Here is a 26,191-nt window from a genome sequence, read left to right on the forward strand (position 1 = left end):
GTGAATGTGTTTTGACTATTAATGATCTTTCTCTCCCTTTCCTTGTTGATACGGGAGCTTCGGTCTCTGCAGTTCGTACTGCCGACCTGCCTGAGGTTCCCCGCTCCGAAAAAACCATATCCACTGTGGGCATTACGGGAGTCCCAACCCCTTATCCCCTTTCAAAACCTCTACCAGTCCAGGTTGTGTGATTGGTGTGTAAATGCATGGTCCTTTCCGCGGACCATGCATTCCTGCTCTCAGATTCCACTCTGGTGAACCTTTTGGGTCGGGACCTGTTATGTAAACTTGGTTGTACCATCTACTGTTCCCCGGATGGTGTCTACTTACAAATCCCCCAGTCCTCTCTGAGCGATTCTGTAGCCTCCCTGCTGTCTGAAACTCCCCTTTCCACTCCGGTCCCCTGCTGCCCATTGGTCCCATCCCTTGAACACCTAGTTTCACAGGTCCCATCCTCTCTGTGGCCAACCCACCTGTCTGAAGTGGGCCATTTACATACTGACCCCGTCTGCATTATTGTTGATTCCTCCAAACCTCTGCCTCGCCTGTCTCAATACCCTTTAAACCCCGAAGCAGAGGCTGGCATTGCTCCAGTCATGACCGCCCTGCAGAAACAAGGCATTATTATCCCTTGCTCCAGCCCCTGTAACACCCTTATCCTCCCAGTTCGAAAGGCTGATGGTCGTGGCGGTTTGTTCAGGATCTTCGGGCCATTAACCGCATTGTCATACCTGCCTTTCCCGTTGTCCCTAACCCAGAGACGATTCGGCTTCTATCCCACCAGATGCAACTCATTTTACTGTTGTTGATTTGTGCTCTGCTTTCTTTTCTGTCCCGGTTCACCCTGACTCCCAGTTCCTGTTTGCCTTTTGTTACAAGGGGCAACAGTACACATGGACCACACTGCCCCAGGGGTATACTGAAAGCCCGTCATATTTTTCCCAAGCATTAGCCCGAGACCTTGCTGACCTTGTTTTCCCGTCCAGGTCCACACTAGTCCAATATGTAGATGATCTACTCCTCTGTTCCCCTTCATTGTCTGCCTCTGAAACTGACTCTTTAGTGCTCCTTACTGCCCTAGCAAATAAGGGTCACAAAGCTTCTCGCTCTAAACTACAACTCTGTCAAGCTTCTGTCACATACCTTGGCTTTCTCCTCTCCCAGGGTTCCCATGCACTTTCTCCCACCCGCATCCAAGCTATCCTTAGCTTTCCCCAACCCCGCTCCCCATGCCAGGTCCGGAAGTTTTTAGGCATGGCTGGATTTTGCAGACAGTGGATTCCCCAATATGCCTCCCTTGCAAAACCTCTCCAGGAACTCACTTGATTCTCTGTGCCTGACCCCATGCCGTGGCCCCCTGAGGCCAATTCTGCCTTTGTTTCCCTCAAACAGGGTTTGGCTTCTGCTCCTGCCTTAGGGCTGCCTGACTATTCTAAGCCTTTTACCCTTTTCTGCCATGAACAATCTGGGTATGCATTTGGAGTTCTCACTCAGATGCACGGAGAAAAGAACCGCCCAGTGGCTTATTTCTCTGCCACTTCAGACCCTGTTGCCCAAGGCTTACCCCCCTGCCTTCGTGCTGTGGCTGCTTCAGCGTGCCTAGTCGAAATGTCTGATTCCCTTGTTCTCCGCTCTCCTCTTATCCTCCTGGTCCTTCACTCTGTAGAAACTCTCCTGCTACAACATAACACAGGCCAGCTCTCCTCTGCCCACCTTACCAGGTACGAACTTTTACTACTATCAGCTTCATATATCACCATAAAGCATTGTTCTCAGTTAAACCCTGCCACTCTCCTTCCTTTGTCTCATGATGGTGATCCCCACGACTGCCTTGCAACTGTCTCTGCTGTCACCATCCCGCGCTCTGACCTTTCTGATGTCCCTCTCCCTAACTCTGACCTTGTTTTATTTACTGATGGTTCCTGTTTTCAAGACGACCAAGGTCGTCTCCTTGCAGGATACGCTGTAGTTTCACTCTCTGAAACCCTGGAAGCTGCGCCTCTACCTTCTGTAACCTCAGCACAAGTTGCTGAATTAGTTGCCCTCACCCGTGCCTGCTTTTTGGCAGAGGGATGCTCCGCCACCATTTACACTGACTCCCGCTATGCTTTTGGGGTTGTACATGACTTTGGTACCCTCTGGCAAACTTGGGGTTTCCTTACCTCTGCCGGTACCCCTATTAAAAATGGGTCCTACATCGCTGCCCTTCTGTATGCAGTTTTACTTCCGTCTGCCCTAGCTATTGTTAAGTGCCCTGGCCACTCAATGGTGGATACTGATGTTGCTAAGGGTAACGCATTTGCCTGATGCCTCTGCTAAACATGCTGCTGCCATAGAACCTTCCCCAGATGCATTTCTCAGTTCCCTTTCTGTTTCTATACCACCGCAGTCCCTCACTGACCTCACCCTGCTCCAAGACTCTGCCCCAGAAACCAAGAAAGAATCCTGGGTTGCCCAAGGTTGCTCTCTACATCCCGATTCTCTTTGGTGCTCGCCTACTGGCACCTTGGTAGCCCCCTTTTCACTCTACTCGTCTCTGGCTGCCCTGCTACACGGTGTTTCGCATGTCGGAAAGGAGGGGATGGTCTCTGCTGTAACTAAGACAGGATGGTGGGCCCCCCATTTTAGCTCTTTTGCAGCCCGCCAGTGTGCAGTCTGTACCATTTGCCAAAGCCATAATATTGGTAAACCTGTAAAAGTGGCCCAGGGGTTCCGGGGCATGCCTCAAGCACCGTTCTTGCATTGGCAACTTGATTTTGTACAAATGCCTAAGTGTCAACAATATGAATTTATATTGGTTATGGTACGTTTATTCTCTGGTTGGATTGAAGCCTTTCCTTGTAGCAAGGCTGACTCACTGTCTGTTGCCAAATGTTTGTTAAATCATATTATGCCTGCCAAGGGAATTCCTGCTACTCTGTCCAGTGATCGGGGTACACATTTTACTGGACAACTTGTTCAACACCTGGACCATATATTGCGTATCAAACACCTGTTGCACTGTCCCTACCACCCACAGAGTGCAGGTGCAGTTGAAAGACGAAATGGTGTACTTAAGAATAAGCTTGCTAAAATTTGTAACTCTACAGGATTAAGCTGGCCAGTAGCCTTACCATTAGCCCTTATGGACATGAGATCCACTCCATCCCAAAGGCATAAATTAAGTCCCTTTGAAATTGTTATGGGACGCCCTATGCGAGGTATGACTACTATTACTCCTGTTCCAGATTTGAACTTGACTCACAGTGCGCTCCTTCAGTATTGCAAGGGACTAATGCAAGCTGTAAGTCACTTCCATTCACAGGTTCGAGCAGCCTGGCCCACAGAACCCACCTCCGACGCTTGCCACAATCTCAAGCCAGGTGATAGGGTCTACGTACAGTGCCATCATCGAAAGCACGCCTTGGAGCCCCAGTGGAAGGGTCCTCATCAGGTACTGCTTACAACACAGACGGCTGTTAAACTATCTGGCATCGCAGCGTGGATACATGCTTCACAGTCTAAGAAGGCACCATCCCCAGAGAACCAATCGTCACCTCAGGACAACACAGAGTCAATTTTGACTCCAGAAGAAGACGTAGAGGAACAGTCTGCAATACCTTACAATCTACGCTCTCATAAGGGTTGCCAGAAGCAGATGACGAACAAAACAAAACGAAACAAAACAAACAAACAAAAAAAAAAGCAGTAGCGAGCCTAGCGCCTACTGCCTGGTGAGCGTAAAACCGTGACTGTGGTTCCCTCAGTTGAGGTTGTCAGAACCAGAAGAGCCTTGCCTCCAACATGCACCTCTGCCTGTTCCTCGGCTGCTGGTATCTTACGGTCTGGGGAGACCACAATGACAATTCTTTTATCCAGCAGCAGGTGTGGATAGCTCAGACCCTTAATATTTCTAATTGCTGGGTCTGCAGCCACATCCCAGCCCACTCTCAAACTGGTGTTCCTGTCCTGGCTATCCCACTCAAGTCCCCAGACCTCACTGGAGGGCCTCGTCTGTTTAACAAAATATGGAACAGCAATGACACTTGGGAAGTGGTGGGAATAAATGCATCTAAATGGATAAGTGTAGTGGAGGGAAAAGGTCATTGGTGTTGGGTGTGTAATGGGACAGGGCTGGATCTGGGGAAAAGCCGCTGCCTTCAGCATATTGTGGCCAATGCTGTATGGGATTATTCAAACAAAACCAAAAAGTGGCGGGCCGGGTATGGAGATATGAATTTTTTCTCAACCTGGGATCAAAAAAAGAAATCAATCTCATGTTCCCCCTACAGTAACATTAGTGAAAACAATACAATCTTTCAATGTCGTGCAAATAACACCACTCCTCATAAGGAGAATTACCCTGTACCCTTTGGGGGATACTCTCCCTCCTTTGCAAACACCTATATGACAAATGGGTGCAACCGACCCTTCCCGGCCTTAATAGGCCATCACTGGGTGTGTGGGACCAGAGCTTATACCGCACTACCAGCTAATTGGTCAGGAATCTGTTATCCTGCCCGACTCTTCCCACAATTCTGAGTGCTAGGAACCTTCCCTTGAGAACGCCTCCGCAATTTCAGGCGAAAAAGGAGGGAATTAACAGATGCCCAATGGTATGTAAATAACATAAGCCCCTTAACCTGGGAAGAGGCCATTGGCGGTTCCTTAATACTATTAGGGGGAGTAATACACCATGCAAAAAGGCTCCTAAGGTTACAAGCAGTAGTTGAAATAATGGCAAATGAAACCGGAGAAAGTTTAAGAGCCCTGGCCAAAGAAACAGGGGCAATCCGACAGATGGCCCTCCAAAACTGTCAGGCATTGGACATAGTGCTGGCGGCAAAAGGAGGGACTTGTGCTCTCATTGGAAAAGACTGCTGTGTGTATATACCAGATAACACCAATGAGGTAATAGATCATGCTAGCCACTTAGAACAAATCGCATATCTTCCCCACGAAGAGCCAAGTTCTTTATGGAAGTGGCTAAGTAACCTTTTCAATTTCTCTGGCATAGGAAACTGGTTGTTTCAGGGAGCCCTAACTCTCCTATTTGGAATCCTAATAATTTTTGTACATTTTCAGTTACTTTCCTGTTGTATCCAAAATTGTGTCAGGCATGCTACACACATAGCTGCCCCAAACCAGAGTGCTAATCTGATGATTTTAAATATCACTGATGAACAAAGAGATAAAGAACGCTTGATATGTGGAACCCAGTCATTGTTGGTCATTACGTAGCTTGACCAAAAGGAGGGACTGTGAAAGTAGAATGAATTATATTGAAATTATAATTCATTAAAGAAATGCTACTTGAAGGGTTTGTTGAAATACAGTTGTCAGGAAGAGAATCATTAAGGAGTGTGAGACAATGGGTCCTCAAACTACTTACCTTAGAGCTCCTACTGAGCTAGGAGATTGGTAAACGTTAGTATGCAAATAAGATACGTATGTATATTTGTCAGTTTCTGCTTTCTTTTGTCTCTTATGTTAAATTGGCTTTGGCTTAGCTGTATAAATAAGTTATCTTGGGCCTCAGAGAGGGGCTCACATCTGGGTGCATTAGCAAAGCGCTTTGCTAATAAACAGAGTGGTCTGACAAATTATGTGAGTCCTGAATCTGACTTTGACATTGGTAAGACAGAGGTCTCGGCATTACCCAAGTTCCAGGTTGCACCCGGGGGAATCTGTCACAAAGCAATCAGATTTATATGAGCTCCGTCCTTCTTTATCTTCAGCAGGACTTTCATCAGAAGAGAAAATAGAGGGAAGGTGTAAGAAGTCTTTGTCTCATGGGAGGAGGAAAGCATTGCCCAGAGAGTACCAGTTCCAAGGTGGGGATCAGTATCATGGGCACTTCTTGTTCTGGTACGTGGTGAATAGGTCTGTGGCCAGCGTTCCCCACCATGAGAATAAGTTGTGAAGTACTGACAGGTGTATCTCCAATTCATGGTTGTGCAGGATTGTCGACTATCGCGTTTTGCATGCCCAGGAGATAAGCTGTGGACAGGGTGATGTTGTGAGAGAAACATCAGTTCCACAGTTTCATTGTCTCCGTGCAAAGAGAGGGCGATCTGGCTCCTCCCTGATAGTTGACATAATACATGTACGCTATGTTGTCAGTTAGGATCTTTATATGCGATCCTGTTATCAGTGGGAGGAAATGAGTGCATAGAGGAAATGGGTTCCTGACCACTCTCAACTCAAGGAGATTGATATCTCCGCAGGTGACCATTTGCCTTGCACTGTGAGGCAGTTTAAATGTATGCCCCATCCTATGAGGGATATCAGTTTGGTGGACGGTTTTCTGTTTTGATGTAAGATGTTTTGAACCTCAGCTCAGCAGCTTCTTTCTGTAGAAGTCATTCTGTCAGCTTCCAAGCAGTCAGGTGCAACAATGCTGGATCTGAGTGCAGGATTTGCTTGTTTGTCTGAGACACCAGGACTAGCAAAACTGGTAAGGTGATTAGTGGATGAGTTGATAGATTCACCACGATCAAACACCAGTACAGCCTGGCCTATGCAAAGGCTATCATGATGATGTGACCTGCATTTTGTCTCAGCTTCATCAAAACCCTGGGTATCATAAGTATCGGTGGGAAGGCACATATTAGTCCATAGAATGAGCATCTGTCAGGGAGCAAAGACTTAAGCTCTTTCTGGCACAAAATGTACTCGTTGTGGCATGTCACAAACAGGTCCACTTTGGAATCTTCTACCTGTGAAGATGCTGTGGAGGACAGAGCCCCTGATACACCACTTGTGGTTTTCTGAGAAGTACCTGCTAAGTTGGCTGCTGGGATATTCTGTTGACTGAGTGGGAGGTACCGGGGTGATGTGCAAAAGATGCATGGCTTCTTAATGGTGTGAGAAGGATCTTGCTCTCCCTTGTCTGTTGGTATACTGCATCACCATGGTGTTGTCCATCAACATCTGGATTATTAAGCCTCAAAGAAGGGGCAGGAAAGCCTTGAACTCCAGTCATATAGTTCTTAGTTATAGGATATTTATGTGAGGGATGGCTTCCTGAGGGGACCATATCCTTTGGACTTTCAGTTGGTTGAGATATGCTTCCATCCCAGAGAAAAGGCATCTGTTAGTAAAGTCTTGGCAGGCAGAAGCATGCAAAAAGAAACTCTGCTGCACACTTGAAATGGTTCTGTCCACCAATTTAATGATAGGAGTTCTAGAGGGATCCATGCTGTGCCTGTTGGGTAGATATACTGATCTCAGTCATCCTTGCAGAGGACAAAGATATAGTATACTGTGTGACATAAGTGCATGCTGCCATACGCCCATGAATTTAGGTATGTCATCACTGCTGTTCTGGGGTTTGCTTGGAGCTGCATGTCATTGTCTGAAATCTCCATTGAGGAACATATGATCTCACTGTTTTGGAATCTAATACTTCCCTGATGCACTCTATATTTTGAGTTGAGATCAGTATAGAACTGTGTAAATAGAGTCTCTCACGTGTTGTGGAAATTTTTCTCTTTATTGACCAGTTGTCCAGAAAGGGGCTTCCTTGTCTCCTAAGAAGAGTTGCTACCACAGCCAGGACCTTCATGAAGACCCATAGAGCTATGGAGATGCCGAGGCCGAAGGGTAGAACTATGTGCTGTAGTGAGATGTGGCCACCAGAAATCTCATGTACTTTCTGTGCTCTGGATATATCAAAATATGAAAATATGCATCTTGCAGATCAAAACCCACAAACCAGTTCATAGAATCCAATAGAAGAGTTATAGTGGCTAGGGTAACCATGCAGAAATTGAAATGACAGCTAAATGTGTTGAGATGTCAAAGATGGATGACAGGCCTCCCCGTGGCCCCGCCTTCTTCTTTGGGATTAAGGAGTAGTGGCAATAAAAGCCCTTGCCCCTGAACTGTAAGGGCATTTTCTCTCCACTGCTCCCATTTGTAGAAGGGAAACTAGCTTCTCCTTCAACAGTCTCATGTAAGAAGGGTCCCTGAAGAGGGAAATGGAGGGTGGAGAGGTTTGAGCAGCTTGAAATGGAAAGGAATACCCCTTGCTTACTATCTCAAAGACCTACCAGTCTGAGGTTGTCCCAGACGAGGCTTCTTGGAAGAAAGAAAGCCATCTGCCAAATGGAGTGATGAAAGATAAAGGATGTGATCATGGTCCAGTCAGTGTCTCGACATTGGCATCAAATCTGTTGCCTGTCTGATACTCTGGATTGTGGGGCAGTCAAGGAGGAGGTAGAGAGTCATCTGTGATTAAATCTCTGCTTCTTCCTCAGAGGCTTTGAAGACCTTTGCTGAAGATAGTATTCCATCAGAGGTCTGTCTATAAAAAGGCCGCTCCCTCTGCTCTCTCCTCTATGGGGTTGAAAAATATAGCTGCAAACAGAATATTTAAGGATATGCAGCACCTCACTTGTGCTCTACTGAATAATTTGCTGCCCTCAAAAAGGAGGTTCTCTCTGTGACATGGACCTCTCTAGGGATCGTGATACCTGGTGCATGAAGATCTCCTCATTGCAAGAGTAGTGGCTGTAATCCTTGCTGCTGTATCAGACATTTCCAGCACTACCCAATGTGAAGATCTGGCAGTAAGCTGGCTCTCAGACATAAGGGACTTAATCTCCTCTTGATGTTATTTTGGTAGTTTGTCTACCAAATTGGAGAGCTGATCCCAACTAAGGATGTCATACTTTGAGAGAAGCGTGTGACAGTTAGCTACTATCAGCTGAAATCTCACTGAAAACTAGCCCTTCCAATCAATAAGGTCTAACTTGAGGTCCTTCTCACAAGGGGTGGTCTTTGAACAACCCGGTTCCTTTGATATCTCCTAGACTGCTTGCATGACCAGGGAGCCAGGTGTTGATAACAATATTCAAATCCGTTGGCTGGTACTTAGTGTTAGAGAGCTTATTCCCTCACTCTCCCACTTCCCTGGTCCTTCTCGCATGAACAGAGAGCAACAATACCCAAAGTCCGAAGGTGCAAACAATTCGATGTTTATTGGGGTGAACTTCCAGCAAGCTTAAATACAAGTTCCTTTTTCCTTATTTTCGAATCCCAACTTACTTCCTGTTTGCCCCTAATTTATATAGTAATATTCTTAGCTATACCTTAACTAATCATTCTACTGAAATTTAACTAACCAATCCTAACATATTGTAACATGATTAGCTAACCAATTATATCCCACCACCTTAATTAGTTTACACCCAGCAAAATTAATTATACAGCAGACAGAAACAATCAGAGAACCAGACAGAGATTATAGACAAACAATAGCAAAGTGGGAACTATAATGACAAAACATAACAGAAGTGAGGATTTCACATCCCAGCTATTGATAAGTGAGTTCTTGCCAGACAGGATGCTATCAAACTAAGTTTCCTTTTACATTTTCTAGGCACTTCCCTTTCTCTGGAGGTGATAGGAATACAATCCTGTCCTGATAGTGCCTGACAGCCCAATAGCACCTTATTTCAATGTGACTAGTTTGGAATGTGAGGATGTGACTGTTCACTTCCTAGCTTATGGCTGCCTCTGCTGCTTAGCCAAAGGCCTTAGCCTAAGAACAGGGCCTCAAACTGTCACAGTAAGAGAAGGCCCTTACACCAGCAGACAGTGATTTTGATTCTTTTTTTTATACCTCTAGAACTAGCCAAGTGATAAGAATACCCCTAAATTCTTAAAGTACAGGCCTTTGCAGACAGGCCTGAATATCTATATCCTAACACTTAGTACTTCTTGCTGGTCATTTTGGAGGTAGTCAGAGGCAGGTATATGCCAAATTGACTTGGCAGATTTGAGCAGGGCCTTGTTAATAAGCATTACCAGTCTCCCATGGTATGGCAGAATTATTATGAAGAGACAAAATGTTGTATCTCTCTCACTGGTTTCAGTAAAAGTTTTAATTATCTCAATAATTATAAAAAGGAATTATTGCACATGTACTATAACTATTTTTCAAAGTGAAATATTTCACCTGTTTCTTACAGCTTTAAAGTAAATTGATCCCTTTTGAAGTCTAGTTCCTTGCCATACAAATTGTGGTTTTAATTTTATTTGTAATGTAACATAGAGCTATCTTCAAAAACTAAAAGCAAGTAGACATAACCAATTAGGAACCTAATCCTACAAGGTACTCATCACCTCCTGTTAGATGCCAAGCAGTCCAAATCTTGTTAATGTCATTCCATACGTTGGTCAGTAAAGGTCACTTGATAAAAAAGTTACCAATAGATTGGGTGACCACGTGTTCCGATTTTAAAGGGATTGTCCCGATATTTGGGACTTTGTCTTATATAGGCGCCTATTATCGCCTACCCACTGCCCCAATTTTTCTCACTTGCTATCTGGTCACCCTACCAGTAGACAGTAGGGCCAACCTAAAAGTTTATGTATAGATTGCATCATATTTGAAAATCTTATCACAAATTTTAACTTGATACAATTTGAAAATACAGCAAGCTCTTAGCTCATAATGTAAATATCTACTGAACCTTTTAACTGGAAAGAATTATTATAAAGGCATTGACTGTTAATTCTCCCTCTCATCTTAAAACTCCTCTGTGCCAATGTTGGCGCCTTAAGGATGTCCCTCATTTCTATTCTCAGCATCCCTCCCCATACTCGACATTCAACCTTCAAGAAACTGATTCAATACCATCTTTCTGTCCAACAGAGACTGGACTTCACAGATTTTTTCTATATGCTTATTAATGCTGCTCATTAATCAAACAAGGGCCCCATCTAGGTCAGAGTGTAGTGCCTCCACCATTCACCCAGCTTCTTCTGGCCTGAAAAGCAAGAAGCCAGCACCAGAAATTGAACCCAGGTCTCCTGCATGATAATATGGGATCCTAAGACAAGACCAGGAAATTGTATTTTATACCACGTTTCACCAAAAGTAAATATTTCACAGATTTTTCTATATAAAAAAAAATGATTGCCTTGACAGTTAGTTGATAAATTACCATTTGTCCATAGTACTTACTCGGGTGGGCAAGGCTCAGTGTTGCAGGCTCTTTGGTTTTCTGGTGGTTTACTGTCTGGATCACAGTAGTTGTTCTGTACAATGGAGTTATCATCCAGCCTTTTACACACCACCTCTTGTTTCTGTATTCCTTGAAAATAAGTTGGACCCCATTACTTAACAGTAAATGCATCTTTCTGCTGAATAAAAGTATCTTTCACCTATTTGTAATCAATGTTCCTAAAGCTAAAAAAGTGAAAGGACCCATTGACTGAATGCTCCTGCAGAAAGCTTTCAATTTACTGTAATTTTAGGCAACTGCACTGTAAAGAGAATTTTAAATTACTGTTGTTTTCTAAGAAAAGAGCATATATATTTGTAGATTTAGTAACAAATATTTTATTTACATATGGCACAAAATCTATTTCCCATCTATTCCCTCTCCAGCAAAAAAAACCCCCAGTTTCCAAACAAAATAACATTAGACAGAATATGGTCACATTTCAGTGCAAAATTATTGTTTTTATGCTTTTGTTTTAAATAAAAGAGCAATAGTGTGAGATTCAGGGTCTCATTTTTGCACATTACATCACATAAGCATTATGTTCATTTAAATTATAAACCATTATTAATTCTCATTGACAAGCTTGTCTTTTTCAGTGTTCACTGTGTCTGGCACTTCCTGCTCCTCTTTAATTATGTTAACCAGCAACATGTCCTACAGAACTGATTGTCACTCACTAAAACATAATGATAGGTTGTTGCTCAATGGCAACATTTTAAGAGAATAGGAATCTGTCACTTAAACACCGGAATTCCATGTGATTTAAATTAAGACGTTGGGACTGAAGAATCACTTACACATAATAATCCTGTAGTTTAGAGTATTGGTATAAATCTAGTATACTTATCATTGGAATTTGCATGCAATATGCACCCCTCTTCCTTTTTTCAGATCAATCTTGGTCTGTTTACTTGAGCAAAAAGAAGGCCTGATTGCAACGCATACTCATAAGTAATTCTTTTTCACAAGTTAATTTCTCATTGAAATATAGGGGATATGTTTGTGTGCATGAGTAAGGGTTGCAGGACTGGGAGGAGTTTCATGCAAAAACCTTATGGAAAAAAAGCAGAGATAATGGTTTTGGGGTTTACTTGTTCTGCATTGTGACATGTCTAAAAACAAATAAGAATTAACACAACCTGGCTTTAACATATCAGCCAAATTTTATTTCAATGAGAAAATTTCAGTCACTACACTTTTACATGCTCCTTTCCTTTTGAAGACTTGGGTTTTGTATGAGATAGATTTTAACAGAGGTAAAATGAAGGACCTAGATGCGCCATATATCACTGGTTCTCAACTAGATGTCTGAGAACCCTTGGGGAGCCAGGAGCAGGTTTCAGGGGGGCCACCAACATAAACCAGAGACTAGGGCCAGCATTAGACTCACTGGGACCCAGGGCAGAAAGCCGAATCATGAGCCACCCTGCCCAGGGCTGAAGACATAGCCTGAGTAACTTAGCTTTGTGGGGCCCCCTGTGGTATGAGGTCCTAGGCAACTGCTCAGATTGCTACCTCCTAATGCTGGCCCTGGCTTTTAATCTACTGAAAATCAGTTGTGGTGCAGGTGGGCTATGGAATTTTTATAGCATATTGGGGGGGGGAGGGGAGGAGGCTCAGAAAAAAAAAGATTGAGAACCGCTAGCTTATATAAAACTTTAGGAATTAGCCAGTCTGCACAGAGGTATATGGTGGTGTTTCAACAAGAACTTTAATTTAGTTACATTTTTTAAAACTAAGAATATCCAGGAATGCTAAATTCTTTTGCAGGAGAAAAAAAATCATAGTAACAATATCCTCTTAAACAACAGCTTCAGTTCATCACTCTCCAATTGCTCCGTAAAGTCCACCGACTGTTTCTGTGTGATGGCATTTAGAATGTGGGATCCCATGTTAAGTGAATTAATCTGAAACATGATAATATGAGAAACTTTCACCTCAAATGCTAGGCATCTAATACTTTTTTCTGAACTGCACAACAGTCATCAAAACACTATCAGATTTATTTTCGCACCTTTTTCTTGTGGTTATTTTACTTAAGCTGGGTGAGCTCTGGCCAACCCCCTTTCACATACATTAGATTCAGGAAGCTGAAAGGAAAACCCATCAGACCCACCAACCTTTGAGGCCTACTAGCCCTCAGGGTAGTCAGAAGGATACATTTCAGAAAGCATTATTTATGGTCTGCAAGGACCCAAAGGCAATATAACTAAGTTTTAAAAGATTTTCTTCATGTTTTCTTAACCTTTTGCCTGCTTTAAACCAGTTAAACAACTTACCTTTCAAATGTTGCCATTGTTACTCAGTAAATCCAGTCAAATATGGCAGACACTCAGGTTGACTATAAACATCAAGATTCTTTTTAAAATTCAGATTTATTTAGAAAAAAGACATGTTTTAGCACCAGGCATACTTGGTGCCCACTCTCACCATTAATCCAAGATCCTCAGCGTGCCAGGTCAGATACCTCCATATGCTATATCTTTAGACATGTATCTGTGCTCTACAACATTAGACCAATATATCTGTGTGATTAAACTGAGTAGGTAAACCTGTCCTGTCAGATCTTACATATGACTACATAAACCTGTCCAAACGAACAGCAGGGACTGGTTCTGAATAATCTTCAGCCACCAAATCTCTTGCAGGCATGTTGAAAACATTTTGTTTTACTGTGCTCAGAACAATCTCTCCCAGTTGGGACTAGAACTAAAGTCTCAGGTCACAAAGCAGCAGCTTCACCACTTGAGCTAAAGGAGATGCATCCCCCAGCCATAAGTAGTATTTGCAGATGGATAATCCTCTTTTCAGACTTTCCTCCATTAGACAACAAGGCCGTCACACTGTCACTTTGCAAGATCTCCATTCTCGGCACTAAAAAAATGAAGGTTACTTACCTGTAACTGGAGTTCTTCAAGATGGTCTCTACATATCTGCATTCATGGGATGCTCTGACTGGTGCAGCCTGAATGGTAGAACTCAAACTAGCAGCACCAGTTGGCGCATTCACACATCTCCCTCTCTCCTTCTCTTAGCAAATGTTCCACAGCAAGAGTATAAAAGAGGTGTGGCACTCCAGCCACCTCAGTTCCTTATCCAGAGACCCCAGGCCCTTTGATAAGTAGGTCTCTGAAGAAGTGTGGAAGGTGGCGGTGAGTGTGAATATGCAGAGTCCATCTCAAAGAACTCCAGTTACAAGTAAGTAACCCTGATTTCTATTTTGAGTGTCCTCTGCATATTCCCACCCATAGGGTGGCCTAATAAGTAAAGTAATTCTGACCCATGAGGGTGGGAAAAAACAGAGTCCTAACTAAATAATGATTGCAGGACTGCCTTGCAAACTTTTGCATCTAACCTAGGTTCTAAGTCTAATAAGTAGTGCCTAGTGAAAGTATGTATTGTACTTCTTGTTGCCATTCTACAAATTTCTATTAAAGGAATGTGTCTGAAGAATGCCATAGAAGCTGCTTTAGCCCTGGTAGGATGTGCACTAACTCCCTAGGAAAAGGGATATCCTTTAAACCACAAGCCTCTTTAATACATAGTCTAACCCATCTGGAAAGTGTTTGCACTCGTACAGACCTACCTTTGTTCCTCTCTTTATAAAAGGTAAACAAGTTAGGAGATTGTCTGAAATGCTTAGTTCTGTCTATATAGGCTAATGCACTCCTAACATATATCGTACATAATCTAACACCACCAACCTAAATGTGAGATTTGGGATAAAATTATAGATTGATTTTTATGAATATTGGATATCGCTGTGGGTAAGAACCTTGGATGAGTGCATAATACTACTTTATCTTTATGAAATACAGTAGATGGTAGGTCTGCTATTAAGGCTTGTAATTCACTCATATGCCTTTCCGAGGTGACAGGTATTAAGAATACTGTCTTAATCTATAAATGGAAAAATATATAGCTCTGCATAGGTCAAAATGGTTGTTATATTACTTGAACAAGCACTAAAGTCAAATCCCAAGTGGTACAGGATACCTGACTGGAGGATATAGATTGTTAAGACCTTTTAAAAACCTTTTAACTATATCATAAGTAAAAATTGATTTACTATCCAGAGAGACATGGTATGCTGATATTGCAGAAAGATGGATCTTTATAGATGACAGGGAGAAACCGACCTTTTTAGATATAATAGATATTCCAATTTACAGCTAATGGGTGCAGTAAATGGATCCACCTCATAAATGGAAATCCACAATAAAAATCTTTTCTGTTTGTAACATAGTATTTGCATGTTGATTCTTCCCTTAAATTCATCAGTACATTTTTCAACTCTAAAGAACAAGACTGTTCTAACAATCCCAGAATCCTATCCTCCAAGTTGTGAGGAAAAGAGACCAAAGGTCTGGGTGATTCACCACTCCTTGTTGTGACAACAAGTCCAACACTAATGGTAGGAGTTTGTATAATACCTTGGACAAATGAACTATATTTGGATACCACTGCTGCCTGGCCCAGGCCAGCGCTAACAAAATCATTCTGGCCTTATCTTATTTTATCACTCTTTAAATCAGGGGAAATGGAGGGAATGCACACATCAGACTCTGGCCCCAATTCATCAGAAATGCATCTGATATCGAGTCCTTGTCTCTGCCTGCCCTCAGACAAAAGCTCCAACTCTTCCAGCTGCTGCAAGATGCAAAAAAGTCATTACAGGATATCCCCACGAACTAAAAAGCTCTGCTGCCATTTCCTTCTTCAGAAACTGCTTCTGTATTTGAGAGGTTGATGGACTCAGCTGGTCTGCCTGTACATTGTGTTTCTCTGATTCATGTATTGCTACTTGGTGTATTTATACACCACTCCTAAAGACTGAAGGAGTCGCTTCTCTGTACTATTGCAAAGAATGCGCTCCCCCTTGTTTGTTCAGATAATATAATGCTGTCATATTGTCTGTTTCCACCTGACACTGTGTCTGAGCTGAGGCAGAAATGTTCTTAAGGCCTGATTGATTGCTCTCAATTCTAACATGCTGATATGCAATTTAGTGGCAAAAAACTAAGTTAACACAGAGTTAAGGTTGCTTGGTGGGTTGTGTGGGCAACCTCCCCACCCCCAATCTGCTATCTTTTAATAGTGTTAGGTAGAGTTGTGTGGGTAAGAGTGAGTGGATTGTAAAAGGAGGCAAAGAGATTGTACTTTTCAGCAACTGTATGGTTGGCAGAGAAAACTGTGTGTTAATGGGGCATATTGGGGCACTGCTGAAAGACGGCAGAGTTAAGCTTGCATGGACAATCTTAATTGTGCATTTCCTGGTTTTCAGTAGTTTGAGTTTTGCTCAGTTCAGTGTTCTGCAAAGGGAATGACATCCCACCAAGCAACTTTAACCATGCATTAATGTAGTTTTATGTCATTGAATTTCCTTGTTTTTGTAAAGTATGTTGTTGGTAGGAGCTAGTCATTTAGAGAGTTGTACATATAGTGTTCCACAATTTCAATACTGAGCCAGCCAGCTCCCCTCTCCCCACATTAGCTGGGCCCCACCAGCCCTGCCATGCCCCTGACCCATTCACTGTGTTCCTCCCTCCAACTTGGCCCCCTTCTCACTACTGTACTTAGCCCCCTTCCCCCACAAGCAGGGAATGCAACTCCCTGAAATCTTCACTCCCGGTATACAAACATTTCTACTGCTGTTATTTTCTCCCCTCCTATTACTTGACTCACATGAAGTGCCTGGAACAAAGGGCAACTATATCTACACTTCCAGTTTTCTGCATGTCGAGCCACAGGTTTTTGCCCCAGTATCCTCAGTCAACACCTTTAGATGTGCATCCAGGAGTGTGCTGAAATTGAGCCAGTGCGCTCACCTAGGAGTGCGGATAAGAACAAGTGTTGACTATGCCCTGCCATTCTACCCGCTCACTTTGTGACATGGTGAATGTAACGATGCGGTGACTTGCCCTCCAGTCTACACTGGCCTCCACCGTCATTCCCACAATTCCTTGTCCCTGTATCCTTCAGCCTTTCAGCCTTCTCATTCCCTACCCACTCCCATTTCTTCTCTATGGACTGGAAGTTACCTGCTGTTTATATATCCTTGTTCAAAGTTTAACCTTTCTTTTTCCACGTGGCCTGCTCTGTTTCTGCAACTCAATCCAGCTCAGCCCTGTCCTACCATCTGAAAATGTGTACCCCCCAGCATGCAGACTTTCAAGCCCCAAATAAGCCCACTCAGCAGCATGGGTTAGGATGTTCTGGGCCCTTTTTCTGATGACCTCTTTGGGGATGGATACAAGGACAAGCATGGAGAGACAGCAAAGCAGGGCCAGGGCACTGATCCACAGCCTGGTAATAATCAACCCTCATGTTTATTATTGTGATTGACATACAGTTAATCTTTGGTTTGTTAGGGCAGGATTTCTGGGTTATGAGCAATAACATTATTGTTATGGAGGAGGATATCACAGGCTAAGGGGTGTGTTTAGCCTGCGTTGAGGGTGGTACACAAGAGATTCCCATAGAGCTCACTCCCTACCTCTCCCCAAGCCCACTCTCCATCCCCACATCCACCACAAGGTTTCAAAGATGGATGCCAAGCGGAAGAAAAAAATCCTTATACACACCATTACAGTATATCCTGGTTAGAGTTAGGTACAAAAGAGATTCCCATAGAACTCATTCGCTTGCTCCCTTCCTTCCCCTCCCCAACCCCAGCCAATTCAGAGAAAACTATCACAGCTCCTGGACACAACTCTACGATGCGGTCCAAATCTGCTCTCATACACTGTATGAGATACGGAAAACGCAGCAAGTATTAAATACCCTTTTTGTTTCAATTTTCACAAAAAAGGTAACGTAGCGAACATCTATGTAAATGAAGTAGGATTGGAGGCTAAAATAGGGAAAGAACAAGTTAAGCATTACTTAGACGCGTTAGATGTCTTCCAGTCAGTAGGGCCTGATGAAAGATATTTTAGAATACTTAAGGAACAGTATGAAGAGATCTCTGAGCCATTAGCGATTTTCTTTCAGAGCTTATGGAAGATGGGAGAGATCCCAAAGGACTGAAAAGAGCAACTATATTAACTATCTATTCAAAGGGGAATAAGGACAACCCAGGGAATTATAGAGCAGTCAGCTTAACTTTGGCACCCAGAAAGATAATGGAACAAATAATCAAACAATCAATTTGTAAGCACTTAGATGATAATAAGGTAAGTAACAGTCAACATGGATTTGTCAAGAGCAAATCATGTCATACCAACCTAATCTTCTTTGACAGGGTTACACATTTTGGGGACAGGGAGGGAAGCAGTAGATGTGATATACATTGACTTTAGTGAGGGCTTTTGATACTGTCTCACATGACATTCTCATAAGCTAACTAGGGAAATATAGCTTAAACGAATCTACTATAAAGAGGGTTCACAACTGGTTGTGAAAGTGTACTCAGAGGGTAGTTATCAATGGTTCACAGTCAGTCAAGCAGGGTACAGCCTGGATCTCTCCTGGGTCTGGTTCTATTCAATATCTTCATAAATGATTTGGATAATGGCATAGAGGATATACTTTTAAAATTTGAAGACAATACCAAATTGGGAGGGGTTGCAAGTGCTTTGGAAGACAGTATTAGAATTCAAAGTGATCTGACAAACTGGAGAAATGGTCTGAAATTAATAGGATGAAATGCAATAAAGAGAAATGCAGTGTATTGTATTACACTTAGGAAGGAATAATCAATTGCACAAATTAAAAATGGGAAATGACTATTTAGGAAGGAAAACTGCAGAAAAGGATCTGGGGGTTATAGTGGATCATAAACTAAATGTGAGTCAACAATGTAATAGTGTTGAAAAAAAGCAAACATAATTCTGGGCTATATTAGCTCAGGTGCAAGAGAGACATGAGAAATAATTCTTCCACTCTGCTCTGCATTGATAAGGCTTCAGCTGAAGTATGGTGTGAAGTTCTGGGCATCACACTTCAGGAAAGATGTGGACAAATTGAAGAAAGTCTAGAAGAGAGCAACAAAAATTATTAAACGTCTAGAAAACATGATCCATGAGGGAATATTGAAAAAAATGGGTTTGTATAGTCTGGAGAAGAGAAGACTGAGGGGAGACATGATAACAGTCTTCAAGTACATAAAAGGTTGTTATAAAGAGAAGGGTGATAAATTCTTCTCCTTATCCACTGAGGATAGGACAAGAAGCAATGGGCTTAAATTACAGCAAGGGAGATTTGAGTTAGACTTTATAGAAAAGCTTCCTAACTGTAAAGATAGTTAAGCACCAGAAAAAGTTACCTACAGAGGTTGTGAAATCTCTTGTCACCGTCTAACCTGTTTTTAAAAATTTCCAAACACCTATTAGTGATGGCCTATATAATATTTAGTCCTGCCTCAGAGCAGGGGACTGGACTAGATGACTATCATGGGGTTTGTTACCCACTTCTCTGGTTTCTCCTTCTGGCTCATTTGGGGATTAGCACACAATCATCCTTCTTCATCATCCAGGGTGCACCTTCTTTGTGACTTAACCTCTGGCCAGGTCACTATAGTTTTCCCTTCCAGGGCAGTATCAAAGTCCAACTGGACAAACTGTCTCAGGCAGTCCCTTTGCTCCACAGCCTAGTCTGTGCCACGTCCCCAGTGGATGGTAGAGGAACCTGGGCCCACCCACTTCTCCAGGTTCCAGCCCCGGAACGCTACACCAGCTGCCAAGGTCTTCACTGTCTCAAATCTTGCTGCTGCCCTGGGCTGCTGCCTGCTTCACTGCTATCAGGTTCCTTCTTCAGCCTCCTCTGGGTATGCCCTCCACACAGGGCCTGGGTCCCTGGGCTTCTCTTCTCCCCTGGTTTCCTCTTTTTCCTCTCTAAGACAGACAGTGACTGAAGGACTTCTGTGCTGCAGTTGTCTTCTTACTCTCTATTTCCTGGTTTTATAACAGCTTAGCCTGCCCCTTACCCCACTGGGCTTCATCGTGGATCAGAGCTTATCAGCCTTGACTCTCCTCCAGGTGCCACCTGTCACAGACTTAATTGACCCTTTTAATTTATTCAGGCTTTGTGTGGGGTAAACACACAATGACCTCTCTCGGTCTCCTCCAGTTCAAATCTCTATCATTCTATGTGCACACCAGGAAAAAGGCTCAGATTATTTCCACCAGCATGAATCACCTCAATGTCCGGCAGCTCATTCAAGTCATCGGTTAGATGCTGCACAGTGTGCAACATCTCTCCACCCAAATCAGACTGTAGTTAACAATCCCTTTGTCACAGTGTACTGCTTGCTCTCCCACAAGCTTCTGCAACCTTATGATCCAGGAATCACCCAGAATTCACATGATGGCAAACCTAGCAGCACACATATTTCTTTTCCCTTAGTGGTTGAGGTGCCTACTCTGTCAGTTCCAAACCGCTGCACTCTGTCTTTGAAAACATCACAGTAGTCTGATGCAAGATCAGGAAGCAGCCACTTGCATCCACCTCCGTCCCAGGCCAGTAAAATACAGATTTTTCTCAAAAAGGCTTGGCTACCACCCACTATTGTTTCCCACCCCCTCCACAGCTGCAACCCCTTTCCCTGTCCCCCCATTCCCATTCCCACCCCCACATACAAAGTTCTCTGGCTCTTTCTTACCTATTATAATAAAAATATTAATTAGACTAGCTGCTGAGTATTCTGCTGTGTTCACAGTAAACCTCCCCATAAAATAAAAACAAGTTATATTAAGCAACATGAGATATTAAATCTTTATTGCACAGGTGTACAAAGGTTCGGATTAGAAAAATCAGTGGTAGCTTTTTCATCAAGGGCAATGGTGTCAGCACATTCACTCAAACTACCCATGCATGCATGAAGTGATTGCATAGAAACCATCTTAATGTTTTTTCTTTATTGGTGCATCGCACTATAATCCTTTCACACTGCATACCTACACAAGCAAAAGAGTGAATATGTTCTTAATTACCATTCACAATTTGGCTCTTCCAAAGATTTAGTGGGTGCCATGCACTACCTTGGGTAAAAATTAACTGACTGAGACCATTTCAACCTGCATCACAGCAATAGTTTGATCTCTAATTCAGTTTAAAAAAAAAAACCCACCTAGAAACTTTTTGAAAAATGGCTATTTTTTTTTTTTGGAGCTTGTCTTCAGAACCCCTGACTCAAATGACACCAAATTTATCTCACCAGCCCTTCTCTGCACCCCAACAATGCATAGCAAATTTCAAGAAAAGCCATGCAAGCATGTGAATATCAGCGCATTTAGAATATCATCCTTTAAATAGGAAGGACAGAGAGATGGAGGAGTAAAAGGACTTCCCTGCACATCCATCTTCTGCAAAGGAGGCTCTGAAAGAAGTGAAGTGGCCCGTTCATCTCAATGGGGTGTTATCATCTGAATGAGAATACCCCTTGGAGATGAATAAAACCAGAAACAATAGCTCTGAGACATGTGAACTGCTCCATTCACTCAGTGGGTGTTCCCATCCCCATCTGAGTACTTTAGATCCTGTGATATGTATGAAGTATGTCTGTTCTTAGCTCCCCACCCACAGGGTCAGGAATTTCTCAGATTCTGGATCATATTGGGGGCAGGGAAGGGCCTCAGGCCTTCCCAAACGGGCAAGCCCTTCTCCAGAACCCAGCTCACACAAGGGCAGAGGGTGGGGTAGATGAGCACTGATCCTGGTACACACATGGGGAGGCATTAGACACCCCAAGAGGGGCAAGGCCCCCATATGCCAGCTCACATGTGGAAGCATGGTGGGGGACTCAGACCCTCTGCAGGGGCTCCCCAGATCTGGGCCCAAACAGGAAGGGAGCATGTTGGGCTAAGAGGTGCCCCTACCCCTTTTCTCCCACAGTCTCCTGACTCCTCACCCCCATGTCCCCCTTCCCAGTGTCCTATCCATACACTCCCTCTAACCCTCACACTTTCTCACCTGAGCTACTAACCTATCTTCCCTCCCCTACGACCCACTCCCATTTATCCTCCTCCCCATAGTTGCCATTGCCTTGCTGCAGTCACTAACCCCTGTCTACCTATTCCTCCCATCCTCTGCCCCCTAATGTTTCTCCCCTCCAGGAAGCATCCACATGTCTAATTTGTTTTCCCAAAGACATTGAGTATATTCCCCCCAAAATAAAATTGCAACCCAAGCCTCACAAATTGTAGAAATCTCCAACCTCTCAGTCCAAAACTCCTTTTGTCTTAAGTGGAGGATTGTAATTAACTTATGCTTAGTTATGTTAATTGAAGGATGAGTGCATAGCCATCAATCTCATTGAGGTCTGTGATTCTCTCGGTTTAACAGTAAAAGATAGCACAAAGAAACTGTTCTGGGGAGACACGTAACTCAGAAATGCCTTGCTCAAATTACCCCAAATTTGGATCACTAATGCTATCCCCTGTCCCCATGAGATACATCAAATTTCAAAGCAATCCATGTAACCATTCAGATTTTAGGGCACCTATCCCAGAGTGGATGCATCTGAGGTAACTATTCCAGATAGCACATGTTTATTCTACCCCTCCCCCCCCCCACGCTGTTCCTCAGCCGATCTTGTCAACAGTTGGAAATGGCCCATCTTGATTATCACTACAAAAGGTCCCCCCCACCCCCACTCTCCTGCTGGTAATAGCTCACCTTACCTGATCACTCTCATTACAGTGTGTATGGTAACACCCATTGTTTCATGTTCTCTGTGTATATAAATCTCCCCACTGTATTTTCCACTGAATGCATCCGATGAAGTGAGCTGTAGCTCACGAAAGCTTATGCTCAAATAAATTTGTTAGTCTCTAAGGTGCCACAAGTCCTCCTTTTCTTTTTGCATATACAGACAAACACGGTTGCTACTCTGAAACCGGAGATTTAATGGTATTCCCTTCATTGCATTTTGACCCTGTGTCCACCACCACAGAGCAGATAATACCTGCTGTGGCTTATTAGTTTTCAATGCATATTGTCCACCCCAGTTTGTAATTTCTCAATAATAGTGCTGCAGCTCTCATCTAAAGACAAACGTATAGAGTAACTGACATGGTTGATATTAGAAGATTCATTAACCTTAGAAAAAAGAATACCCTCTGTTTTGGAGACCTCAAATTGCAGAAGTATGGAGGACCTTATGGAGGAAAGGCCTGGCCTACAATTCTCAGCATTGGACTCAGGAGTGATTTTTCCCAATTTATATATAACCTCAGACTGGCAAAAAGTAAACATCTGATTTATACCTATCAGGCTCTTTTCCACTGATAATGCCTTTGTTAACCAATTGTCTATGTAAGGCTACACAAATATTCCTTGTTTTCTGAGATATGCTGCTGCTACTAAAAGACATTTTGTAAACACTCTCAGTGCAGTTGACAGGCCAAAAGGGAGGACCCTGTACTGAAAATGGTCTTCTCCTACCATAAAACACAGATATTTCTGATGACATGGCTTGTTTGAAATATGGAAATAAGCATCTTTCAAATTCAGAGCTGCAAACCAATCCTGAGGCAAAAGAGAAGGGATTACAGAAACTAGAGATAACATGCAGAAATAGAACTTTTTTATAAACATATGTACTCATGAGGTACCTCCTCTCTTGTTCCTGACTCTAAAAGAGAAAGAACCTTGGCAATCAGCAAGTTCTTTTGAGCTGTATCCCTGACAAGGTCAATGGGAGAGGGGGTTGGGAGGATATGGAGGATATGGGGACTTGAACTGTATTAAATAACTGCTAATATCTAGAATCCACCTGTCCAAAGTTATTGATTGCCATGGGTGATAAAAGTGGGCTATGTGGTCCCCAAACGGAGGAGGAGAAGTGTCTAACAGGAATGGTTTACAGCTCTCTGACCTTACGGTAAATCTGTGACCCTGAATTAGGCACAGAATGTGTTGAAGTCGCAGACTTCTTTTTATTACAAGGTTTAAATGACCTTCTTCTTCTGTTTTGCTGTTGTTCACAGTGACGTTGAGACAGTTATTAATTCCTTCTTTGGCAGAACAAAAGGAAGTATTTCTTCACACAACCTGTAAAACTCTTTACCAGAGGATGTTGTGAAGGCCAGGACTATAACAGGGGTCAAAAAAGAACGAGATAAATTCATGGAGGATAGGTCCATCAATGCTATTAGCAAAGGGGTTGGGGATCCACGACCACCGCTCCCAAGAGAAGGAGGCGGGTGGTGGTGGTCGGGGACTCTCTCCTCAGGGGGACTGAGTCATCTATCTGCCGCCCTGACCAGGAAAACCAAGAAGTCTGCTGCTTGCCAGGAGCTAGGATTCACAATGTGACAGAGAGACTATCGAGACTCATCAAGCCCTCGGATCGCTACCTCTTCCTGCTGCTCCACGTGGGCACCAATGATACTGCCAAGAATGACCTTGAGCGGATCACTGCAGACTACGTGGCTCTGGGAAGTAGGATAAAGGAGTCTGAGGTGCAAATGGTCTTCTCGTCCATCCTCCCTGTGGAAGGAAAAAGCCTGGGTAGAGACCGTCGAATCGTGGAAGTCAACGAATGGCTACGCAGGTGGTGTCGGAGAGAAGGCTTTGGATTCTTTGACCATCGGATGGTGTTCCAAGAAGGAGGAGTGCTAGGCAGAGACAGGCTCCACCTAACGAAGAGAGGGAAGAGCATCTTCGCAAGCAGGCTGGCTAACCTAGTGAGGAGGGCTTTAAACTAGGTTCACCGGGGAATGGAGACCAAAGCCCTGAGGTAAGTGGGGAAGTGGGATACCGGGAGGAAGCATAAGCAGGAGCATGCGAGAGGGCAGGGCTCCTGCCTCATACTGAGAAAGAGGGATGATCACCGAGTTATCTCAAGTGCCTATACACAAATGCAAGAAGCCTGGGAAACAAGCAGGGAGAACTGGAAGTCCTGGCACAGTCAAGGAATTACGATGTGATTGGAACAACAGAGACCTGGTGGGAGTACTGTCATGGATGGATATAAACTGTTCAGGAAGGACAGGCAGGGCAGAAAAGGTGGAGGAGTTGTATTGTATGTAAGGGAGCAGTATGACTGCTCAGAGCTCAAGTATGAAACTGCAGAAAAACCTGAGAGTCTCTGGATTAAGTTTAGAAGTGTGAGCAAAAAGGGTGATGTCGTGGTGGGAGTCTGCTATAGATCACCGGACCAGGGGGATGAGGTGGACGAGGCTTTCTTCCGGCAACTCACGGCAGTTACTAGATCACAGGCCCTGGTTCTCATGGGAGACTTCAATCACCCTGATATCTGCTGGGAGAGCAATACAGCAGTTCACAAACAATCCAGGAAGCTTTTGGAAAGTGTAGGGGACAATTTCCTGGTGCAAGTGCTGGAGGAACCAACTAGGGGCAGAGCTCTTCTTGACCTGCTGCTCACAAACAAGGAAGAATTAGTAGGGGAAGCAAAAGTGGATGGGAACCTGGGAGGCAGTGACCGTGAGATGGTCGAGTTCAGGATCCTGACACAGGGAAGAAAGGAGAGCAGCAGAATACGGACCCTGGACTTCAGAAAAGCAGACTTTGACTCCCTCAGGAACTGATGGGCAGGATCCCCTGGGAGAATAACATGAGGGGGAAAGGAGTCCAGGAGAGTTGGCTGTATTTTAAAGAATCCTTATTGAGGTTACAGGGACAAACCAGCCCGATGTGTAGAAAGAATAGTAAATATGGCAGGCGACCAGCTTGGCTTAACAGTGAAATCCTTGCTGATCTTAAACACAAAAAAGAAGCTTACAAGAAGTGGAAGATTGGACAAATGACCAGGGAAGAGTATAAAAATATTGCTCGGGCATGCAGGAGTGAAATCAGGAAGGCCAAATCACACCTGGAGTTGCAGCTAGCAAGAGATGTTAAGAGTAACAAGAAGGGTTTCTTCAGTATGTTAGCAACAAGAAGAAAGTAAAGGAAAGTGTGGGCCCCTTACTGAATGAGGGAGGCAACCTAGTGACCGAGGATGTGGAAAAAGCTAATGTACTCAATGCTTTTTTTCCTGTGTCTTCACGAACAAGGTCAGCTCCCAGACTACTGCACTGGGCAGCACAGCATGGGAAGGAGGTGACCAGCCCTCGGTGGAGAAAGAAGTGGTTTGGGACTATTTAGAAAAGCTGGACGAGCACAAGTCCATGGGGCCGGATGCGCTGCATCCGAGAGTGCTAAAGGAGTTGGCAGAAGTGATTGCAGAGCCATTGGCCATTATCTTTGAAAACTCATGGCGATCGGGGGAAGTCCCGGACGACTGGAAA

The 26,191-nt window shown here is 43.7% G+C and overlaps 1 protein-coding gene across 4 annotated transcripts in view; it reads right to left on the bottom strand.

Annotated features, from left to right (window-relative positions):
- The window catches only part of ADAMTS6 (ADAM metallopeptidase with thrombospondin type 1 motif 6), a 328,488-nt gene that overhangs the window by 32,330 nt on the left and 269,967 nt on the right, over positions 1 to 26,191 (bottom strand). For all 4 annotated transcript variants that reach the window (XM_073344058.2, XM_073344059.2, XM_073344057.2 and 1 more), the window contains one exon: positions 10,955 to 11,084. In XM_073344058.2, the coding sequence (XP_073200159.1) occupies positions 10,955 to 11,084 (130 nt within the window). The remainder of the gene's footprint in view (positions 1 to 10,954; positions 11,085 to 26,191) is intronic.

This window comes from Lepidochelys kempii, chromosome 5, assembly GCF_965140285.1.
Source record: "Lepidochelys kempii isolate rLepKem1 chromosome 5, rLepKem1.hap1, whole genome shotgun sequence".
Taxonomy (NCBI): domain Eukaryota; kingdom Metazoa; phylum Chordata; order Testudines; family Cheloniidae; genus Lepidochelys; species Lepidochelys kempii.